Raw genomic sequence first — 10,158 nt, 5'->3', positions numbered from 1 at the left:
TCTCTCAACTTGTGGTCCATGACCAATTGGCACACAAAGTGCGAGAGAGGGGTGATATCTAAGCACAGCAAGAAAAGAAAAGGAATAAAGAAAAAGAGGCAAAGGAAAGGTAACCAAGCAGGAGAGATTTGATAACCGCAAACAATAAGACAAGCTGAATGGAAATTTGTGTATACTTTGTTCATGCAATGTGAAACGGTGGAGACAATGTGCAATAAAACGATTAAAAAGATTTACATGTAGTTTAGGACGTTGCCTCAGCAGTACATGTACATGTACATGTATAATTATATACAACGTCAATGTAGAAAAAAAGAAAAAAAGAGGGTGGAACAGAACAGAACATAACAGACGCTTCACACTACAGGGTTCTCTGATCATGAATTTGGTATTTTCTATCTGAACACGTTGATTTAGCTTTGCCAGTACAATCAATCCGTCGAGATAGCAACGAAAAAAACTTCCTAATGCCAAACTCTGGCCAATGCGCAATTTGCATTGGCATACTGTCTTGTAGAAAGAAAGTGAATCATCGTTAGCGGAGATGTGCAGAATGCTTCAGAAAATTGAAGAAATACAGCAAACCAGGGGACACAAACGTAATTTACATGTACATACGCCTTCATACTGTTATGGACAAGAATGAAGCCCGCACTTTAGAATGTGTTGTAATTCTGGGCGAGAAGTTCGTGCTGAGAGAGAGAGAGAGGGGGGGGGTCTGTAATAAGAGACAATCCTTTTCATACAGTACAAGTCAATTGCAAGAATAGCGATGAGAGGGATATGCGATGATAGTTGAACAAGAATCTAAAAAGAATCTACAAACATACATGTACGGTAGTAGTAGTAATTGTGTTTCTTATACACTGTGCGCTGGTGTACGTACAATGTACTCTGTGTACTGTGTGCAAATGTCCGTCAGGCGTTAGCTTGCTGGGTCTCAAGGTCGTGGGGGATTTCACTGAAATTTGGTCGTTCCGTGGCGGTGGGTCGCAGGCACGCTTCCACCAGGTGACGATAGTCGTATGGCATGCCAGGTGGCAGTGGCAGCTGGTGGCCACGGGCGATTGCTGCCTCCACCTCTCCTTCGCCCTTAAGATGGACATACGGTGTTTGGCGAGTGAATATCTCCCACAGCACCACGCCAAAGCTGTGCAGGAAGTGACAAATCCGGAACAAAACATCACACGAGAAGAGAGAGAACGTTAGAGGAGAGAATGATGAGAGAATGTTTGGGAGAAAGGGAAATATAGAGAAAAACAGACGTTACGTTAAGCCGATTGTCTCCTTGAGAAAAGTAATAATTTTTTTAATATTCTGAAGAAGACAATCGTCGAAACGTTCGTACATCAGTATCAATCAGTCGGGTTTTGCTCCTGTTGTGTGGTGCGACTATTCTCCGTTGCAGTTCACAAATCCCTTGTCTGGACCTGTGCTGGTGTATCATCGTATGTATATTAAGTTCTTTCCAAACCCAGACAGACAGACAGAAAAGCAGACCGACAGAAAACAAACTTACAGACAACCAGACGGACGGACAGACAGCCGGACTGACAGAAAAACAAATAGACAAACTGAAGGACAACGGGGCCTATATAACACCACGGTGGAAAACCGGACCACTTAAATTAACATGAACGAGACAAGACAGTATATTCTGATGGATACTACGAGTAGTGGCTGTGAGATAGGCAGGCAGTCAGGCAGGCATGGTGGGATGATCTAAGACCATCACTGACAAACAAGGACACTCGTTTCACGTCCTGCGTGAAGGGCAAGAATTCTTCCAGCTGTGCTGCGACCTACAGTTATCGGTTATTGGGAACACGTGACCTGAGACGAGGAAACATTCTTGCAGCGAACGGGATTTTCGGTCTTTGACCACCGTGGTGGGTTTGATCTACTCATCGCTCATGGCTTTAGGATCTGCAACTGCCCTTTACCCGTTTTCCTTGAGGGTGGTGGTGTTACTCTGGATGCGAACAAGTCCGTCTGACTGAACCCCGCTTGAACCGTGAAAATACTTCAGAATATTCGTCTGAGATATCTTCCCTCCACCGTTAAGTTAATTACTGTACAGTGTGAAGCGTCTGTGCTGGAATAAAGTGACAACAGAGTGGCTTCACATCTTTGTCTATGACTTTATTTTGCTTAGATCGTGATCGTGACACAATGCATGTGGACACCAGAGCAAAATGACTGCCAGTATGCGACACATACACGACATGCAAGAAACGCTACAGGACTTTTTGCTGCTTCTTCTTTTTCGATAAAATCCACGTTTTCCAGCAAATGAAGTGAATAATGGAGTGTGGTGGTGGGAGTAAATAAATTATTAAAATTAAGCTTAGCCGATCAGAGGCCTACCTGTATACGTCGGCTTTCTCGTTGTAATGCTCTCCCCGCACGGTCTCGGGTGATTTCCATCTCAGTGTACCCACTTCACGGGTCATCACCGATGCAGAATAGCGCTGGTACGTCTCACCATGGTTTGTAGAGATGTCCGTGAGCAAAGGAGTTGTCAGACTGGTTTCCTCTTGTTCTGTATTCACCCCCGGATTCCCGGAGTTGCTTGTCACGATACGCGCAGGTTCAGTTGGAATCTGTTCGGCTGCCTCAGCAAGCAGATTTTCATCGCCTTGTGTATCCGTGAGGGTAGTTGTTGGGGTCGCGACATCTGCACTGTGGGTCGTCTGGTTGTCAGCCTTGTCAGGATCTAGAATCGCCATGAACCGTGACGTGCCCAGGTCTCCGATTTTCACCACCCACTTGTCGCTGACTAGCAGGTTGGGAGACTTCAGGTCTCTGTGCAGACGTGGAGGGTTGGAACCGTGCAGATATGCCATACCGCGGGCAGTGTCCAGGGCGAACCTCAAGCGATCGTGATGTGTGAAGACATTGTCTCTGTCATGGAGCACGTGATAGAGCGAGCCTCGCCGCAAGTACTCCATGACGAGAAACGGTCGTTTACTTGCGTGATCAGTGCCGGCTCCCAGGAATATGACGATATTAGGATGACGAATTGAACGCAGGACTTCAGCTTCTTGGATAAAGTGATCAGTCAGCGAAATGTTTCTACCTGAATATTTTGGTAGTACTTTCACAGCTACCAACATGTCGCTGAACTCTGCTAGCCACACTTGCGAGAAGGAGCCCCTGGCCAGTTTCTTGGTGCGGTTGAGCGATGTCCACTGTATTCTGGCCCCGATGTTGATTTGGTCTAGCTTCTTCTGATACAGTCGCATACTCTTGTGTTTGTCCCGCAGTTCTCTCTCCTTGAGCTTGAGTTGCTGGTTTCTGTTGTGGTACTTTCGGGTAGCGAGAGCAATGGCCGACACAAACAGGAGGATTGCAGTCGCAATGGATAGGCTGACTAGTGGCACGCGACAGTTATCGTATTGCACGAAGCCGAAGTTGCAGTGACACACAGGTATCAGGTTGTTGTCTACCACGCACACACCATGCTCGCTGCACAGCTGACCGCGGCAGGGAGACGGAGCAATGCAAGCTTCCGAGCCTTCCGCTTCGCTGGTCGTAAAGTTCGGACACGGCCTGCACCCGCTATCCAGCGAATCCGAGAATGCTCCCCTCTGGCATGGCTGGCAGTTTGCGTTCAACAGCTGATAGCCTCTCGGACAAAGACCCTCAGTTATCGTCCTATACTTCTGCCTAGATCCCACCGCGATGCTGGTAGAGCCATCCGTTCCGCCGAACAAATACAGTTTTTCTCCTCTTACTACGTGATGTTTACGTATGCGGCTATGAGTGAAAAGTGGTAGTAGTTTTGCCACTGTATGCATAGAGCTGAAGTTCAACAGAATGAGTTGTGACAGTGTAGCCTTATCCCCTCCGAATACTAACAATCCGTTCTGGTTGTACCGTGTTAGGGTGGCGTAGCGTCTGGTCAGCACGCATGACGTTAGCGGGATACGCCGTACTCGCAGGGTTTCTGTGCTGTTGCTCATCACCACCCTGAGAACTGTGAGATATTGGCTGCAAACGTCGGGACGAACGTGACCGCCGAACACGTAGTGCAAATCTCCATGTGTCATGGCCGCATGACCGTAGCGCATTGCCAGAGGACCCCCCACAATACTGTGCGGCTGGACTTTCTTCCATGCGCCTTCGCAGCGGTCATCGTGTGTCAGATGCAAAATCCAAACGTCGGATAGCGGGAGAGCTGTGCTCCTCTCTCTTCCACCGTAAACAAGAAGACGTCTGTCGTCAAGACGAACCGCAACGTGCTCATACCGCATCGACGGAGATCCTGCCTTCCCCTTGTCCACAAATTCATCGCATGTATTATGATCAATTCCTATACACCAAGTGATGGAGGTCTCGGCCAAAGTGTCAATAGTTGTGTATCCATATCCGAACAGAATGGCGGTCCGAATGGACAGACTCGTTGATGAAGCACTCTCGAACAATTTGCTGTCGCAATTCCTCATAGCCATGATCTCGTACTCATCTGCCTCCACGGTCAGAGTCCACACAACGGGTGTCCAGTCATAGAGCCCTGCGTGCCACTCTGGAACCTTCCGCTCAGTTTCAAGAAAACATTTCGATGTTGGGAAAAACATGACGCGCTCCTGACCACCTCGACCTTGAACAACTGGTGTGGGTGTCAGGCAACCAAGTTGTCCGGGAAATTGAAGATCCTGCGAGGGTGATGCGTAAATATTATTCTCCACGAACTCATGTCCCACGACTGAAAGCAAGCCTTTCACAGGAATTTCCAGCGACGTCTTCACTGTCAAGCTAAACACTTGTTTCCCTATCCCGTAGAAGGCACCCGAAGTTGCGCTGACGGCGTAGAATTGCCCAATCTCCGGTGTCCTTGTATTCTTACGTGACACAGCCAGTCGACATTGGGGAGTATCACTTGAAGAACTGCTTAGACTGCATAGGTACGAGCCCTGCAAGAAGTGGATGAGAATCTGCGACTGGTTTCCAAACAGTACAGCTCGTGGACGTTGAAACATTAGGCCAGTTACTGACGGCTGCATACTGACCAGAAGACAGGCGTTAATAACATGCTGGTGCCGCGTCCATCTGCGCGTGTGTAAGTCGAACATCCAGAGCGTGCAGAAAATCTTTCGATTCTCCCAGGCCATTATACTGTATCCTTTTGTTTTCGTCAAACCTCCATGAAGGATCAGCGTGTTGTTCCACACAACCAGAGACGGGAGAAGAATTGGACCAGGTCGCACGGGGGACTGGGCTTCAGCCACAACTTCCCAGGTTCCTATTGTTATACTACCGTCCTTCGTGGTGTGAATACGCACCCGTCGAAGACGTGATGCCACTTTGCAAGATTTCATAAAGTCGTCAGTGCTCCCTTCCCATTTGGTTCTGTTGTTGTTGCAAAGAAGTTCTCCGTAAGCTAAAATCCAATAGCTTTTTTCATCGTCATCTGTGTCAGCAAGTGTCACTATCGACTGTAGGTATCTGTAGCTAGCACTACTAGTATGTGCTTCACGTGACACTACCTTTCGTAGCGTCATGTCTCGCCAAACGTACATTACGTTGCACTCGTCCCACGGCCCGAAATTGTGGATGATCAAATCCTGCCTGGATGGTGACGTGGCCAAAGAAGGTGTGAAGCCATGTAGGCTCCGACACTTCTTGCTTAACCCAGGATACGCCAGCGTGGCAATATGTCTCCACAAGATCACTACGGCTTCAGTATCCATTGCGATTAGGTCGTCCACTCTGAATCCGGATATGCCCTCCACCCTGCGAAAGCGCAGACTGACGATATGCTCAGTGAGGCGAGATCGTTCTGGCTGGAGGAACAGAGTTGTGGAAGGAGTCGGACGAAAGCGAAGGTGATCAGTATCATGCACCGCATTACGTTTAGGGTATTCATAAACGTACCGGGTTCGCAGAGGGCTGCTATCTCCTTGGTCCCGTCCATTTAATGCAGTGGCAGGATTTGAGGCAGAGATCGATTTGATAACGCAGATGAGAGCTACCAGAGCTATTTGTTTCATCACCCACCTCTCACCCATCACCCACCTCTCTGGTCGGCACGTCAGCACCATGTCTACATGTAATGCCACCAAATTAGATCTGGTGCGAAATTCTGGGAACGAAACGGTGACAAAGTTGGAAACGGCCTCTCGTCACTTATAGTCCAGCTAGTGAAGAATACAATGGAGCTACTGGCAAAAGACAAGACCAATGCCAAAGTGTGTCTGGCGGCAATATCAATGCTAATGGGTCATGCCTCTTCTCCACAGTCTCTTATAATAGGATACATGTGTACAGACACTTTCCAGACCTGTAAAAATACGGGTGGAACTATTTGAAATACATGCCAGCTTACCCCACGGGACTCGTGTCCTAGGAATCCAAGGCGCAGATCGATTGCAGACGTGCGACAAATCGACCTGCATATCTGACTTCCTTCCTCCACAAACACTCCGCCTATTCCATTTTATGGAACACCCTGCCATCCGACGTGCGTGGTATTACCCAGTACCACCAGTTCAAACAAGCCTGCCTCCCGTTCTGTCTTGCTAGCAGTAGCACCCACTACTGAACACCACAGGAATCTTTGAACGTTTGCGGTACTCCACAGTACCAGTCATGTGCTGTTTACCGCCTCCCCGTTGTTGTATTCTAACGTTAACGTTATTCATTGACTGAGCGTTCTTTGCTTTGTACTACACCCTGCTATCATGTTAGGCTATTTCCTACAATATTTTACTGTTTCCATTCGCTTCCATGTAATTGGGCGACACCGCCCGTTTGGTTCTGCGAATTCAAATAAAAATGTACCTACCTACCTACCTATTAAACCCATGTGCACATTAAAAGTGCATCGTCACTGGCCTTCGCACTGTACAGGTACATGATGTGTATATGATGTATACTCAATCTACGGATAGCATGTACATGTACTCGCGTTCTCGATGGTGCTGGTAAACGAATCGTCTACAGAGGTTGTGTGAGGCCAGTCCTAGAGTATGCGCCATTGGTATGGATGGGAGCAGCTTCAAGCCATCTGCGCCTTCTCGATCGAGTGCAGAGACGCGCCCTACACATTCTTGGCCCTGATATCCTCCTCCAGAGTTGGGCAGCAAGGAGATTGGTCGCCGCCCTCAGCTATATGAATAAACTGATGTGTCTGGCAGGGCCACCGCAACTAACGTCGCTGGTCCCCCCACAGCTTCCTCCACGAAAATGTCCTCGAACACGGGCCGACCACTCGATGCGCCACGAGTCTCAGCTACAAAACGTCCTCCCGGCTTCCTCTCCTGATTGCGTGCGACGCTGCTTCCCTTACAGCATCATTTACGAGTGGAACAACTTGCCCCTAACTGTGCTGCAATCTCCGCCACGCCTGACGTCCCTCCAGTCGTTCAAGGGCATGGTGCATCAGCACCTACGACAAAGCCGCTGGTATTGGGCTACAGACTGTGGAGATCTCGGAATGGGCACGCAAGTTCTGATCTTCAAGCCCTCCTAGTTCCTTCGTCAGCTGGCTCAACTAGGTTGCACTCCACCATGGGTCTACGCCAACCGCCAGTTTGCACCAGGTTCGGCAAGGGTTGCCACGCGTTCCGGGGCACCCAGCTGTGGAACACCTTACCCAGCGATATTCATGTAAGTGCCATCTCCACGCTCCGCCAGTTCCGCGCCAGCATGATCCCGCACACCCTTAGTACCTAGAGTACCAAACGTCCTGTTTGATGATCAGCTGGCTTAGTTTTTCTCCACCTCTATCCATATTATTACATCAGTCCCCAATTTCATTTATTACTGCTTTCTATCTGCATTCGCCACCTTTTCATTGGGCAGATCTGCCCGGTTGGTTTGCGAATTAAAATAAACACAACAACAACAGCAACAACAACAACTCGCTGTAACACCCCATACTAAAGACTCGCTGTAACACCCCATACTAACAACTCGCTGTAACACCCCATACTACAGACTCGCTGTAACACCCCATACTACAGACTCGCTGTAACACCCCATATATCCAGAATCAGCTCCCTCCCCCTCACTTACATGTATCTATTTACATGCGTTTCGTAATCCCGTCCATGGTGCGCTGGACTGCTTTTTATCTTGTTACAGTCGTGGATAGTTGCTTCATAACTCGTTTCCATGTGATTTCATCTATTTTAATTATATTTACTGGCTCACTATCCGAGCTAAATATTATGATAATCCTAGGTCGGCGTTGCTAGTCCCGCCTCACCGGCACAGGCTCCCTGAGAGCACTAGTACATTGACTGTCTTTCTCCTTTGTTGTCTCGATCATTTTTCTTTTGTCTTCTTCTTCTCCTCTCTTTGTTATGGTAGTATGGTATCAGTAGGTGCATTCTGTAAAAATAAATGTACATATACATGTATGTACGTCAATTTTTTCTCCAGACTTTTCCCGTTTGTCTCTTTCCCTCAAACCAGTTAACATGTATGTACATTCGGGTTATGGAGATTGAGTGCTATCGAGTTCTACATGTACAATCAAGTACATGTATGTACATGTACTTGTGTAGGCCCATGCACATGTACATGTATACTATGTATATCCTCGATAGGCGTTAGTTAGCCTTTGGGTTGTCCTGAAATGAGGATTATCATAATATTTAGCTCGGATAGTGAGCCAGTAAATATAATATTTTTTTAAAGATGAAATCTCATGGAAATGAGTTATGAAGCAACTATCCACACTGTAACAAGATAAAAAGCAGTCGGAAAGTGCGATAACCAGGTCTCAGGTCGTTGAATGTCTCAGTAGCCTGTCAATTGTATGCCCTGTTAATGTTATCGCACTTTCTGACTGCTTTTTATCTTCTTACAGTCGTGGATACTGTATAAGTACAAATTTTCGTTTGGAATTAAAGGGGAAGTATACCCTAAAATCAAATTTTCACCAGTTGTAGTCTTCTGGGTGCTGAGTCGAATGGTCTTGGTCCGAGGAAGCTGCGACGCTCCCTTCCTACTTGAATCCCAATCGAACTCGCGCACTTCCACCGAAACTGGGTGACTGCGCCCTACGAGATGGGGATTTGTATGCAAAATGTCACTAAAAGCGCCATTTCGTTCTTATAAAAGCACGGATGACCGCGATTGGCCCATATGTTGTAGTCTTTTGGACGCTGAGTCGACTGGTTTTGGTCCGAAAAGGCTGCGATGCAGCGTTCCTCCTTTATTCCCAATCGAACATGGTTGAAGAAGCGGTCACGTGCTCCTGGGTGCCCAAATCACCTGGTCACCGCGCCAGCAGGCGACAACTTTCACACCAAGGTTCAACTCGAGTTCAACTCGAGTGACAGGACTGCACCCAAAAAAGGTCAAACAGGCTAGTAAGTTGTACCCTGCAGGCACGGTGACCAGCTGACTGGTGTACGCAGGAGCACGTGACCGCTTGTTCAACCATGTTCGATTGGGAATAAAGGAGGAACGCTGCATCGCAGCCTTTTCGGACCAAAACCAGTCGACTCAGCGTCCAAAAGACTACAACATATGGGCCAATCGCGGTTATCCGTGCTTTTATAAGAACGAAATGGCGCTTTTAGTGACATTTTGCATACAAATCCCCATCTCGTAGGGCGCAGTCACCCAGTTTCGGTGGAAGTGCGCGAGTTCGATTGGGATTCAAGTAGGAAGGGAGCGTCTCAGCTTCCTCGGACCAAGACCATTCGACTCAGCACCCCGAACACTACAACTGGTGAAAATTTGATTTTAGGGTATACTTCCCCTTTAACTTTCCCTATATTCGTTAGGGGCACGAGATAACTAAAATTTGTACATGTACCAAACTAAAGGTTTTTTCTCAACGTTCGGGGTGACAGACCTCGACCAAGAACGAAATTTAGTACGTAACAAGCCTGCTGGTCGAGTGATCGAATTCGAAAGATTTCGTGAAAAATTCTACTTGTGCAGTAGTTAGTTCATAACTCGTTTCCATGTGATTTCTTCTTTTTTAATTATCATAAACATTAATATTACGTTTCGATGTGTGAAGAAGGTGCTGAGCGAGTGGTCACTGCTTGGATGACGACTACACCATAGCTTACTGGTAGAGCATGGCTGGGCGGTGGATATGACTGGCATGAGCGAAGGTCCTGGTTTGAACCCTGGTTGGGACGGTCAATTTTTTCTTCAGCCTTTTCCCTTGGAAAACTTCCCCTCAAACGT

General features: G+C 47.7%; 1 protein-coding gene across 1 annotated transcript; it reads right to left on the bottom strand.

The window, feature by feature from the left end:
• Nucleotides 1–325: 325 nt before the first annotated feature.
• On the bottom strand, nt 326–6,457 carry LOC135819218 (uncharacterized). The gene is made up of 2 exons (XM_065332382.1): nt 2,368–6,457; nt 326–1,150 (listed from the first exon to the last, which is right to left on the bottom strand). Exons 1-2 carry the CDS (start codon nt 6,042–6,044, stop codon nt 919–921), a joined length of 3,909 nt encoding a protein of 1,302 aa, XP_065188454.1. The 5' UTR covers nt 6,045–6,457; the 3' UTR covers nt 326–918.
• Between the last annotated feature and the right edge of the window lie 3,701 nt (nt 6,458–10,158).

This window comes from Sycon ciliatum, chromosome 6 (genome assembly GCF_964019385.1).
Source record: "Sycon ciliatum chromosome 6, ocSycCili1.1, whole genome shotgun sequence".
Lineage (NCBI taxonomy): Eukaryota > Metazoa > Porifera > Calcarea > Leucosolenida > Sycettidae > Sycon > Sycon ciliatum.
The sequence above is the reverse complement of the archived record's forward strand: the minus strand, read 5'-3'. Positions and strand labels throughout refer to the sequence as shown.

What these genes read in the sequence shown, in the direction of transcription:
- LOC135819218 (XM_065332382.1), bottom strand. Translation starts at nt 6,044, where the DNA reads ATGGTGCTGACGTGCCGACCAGAGAGGTGGGTGATGGGTGAGAGGTGG. An exon ending in GAGAAAGCCGACGTATACAG is followed by an intron (nt 1,151 to 2,367) that starts GTAGGCCTCTGA and finishes CTTCCTGCACAG; the next exon opens with CTTTGGCGTGGTGCTGTGGG.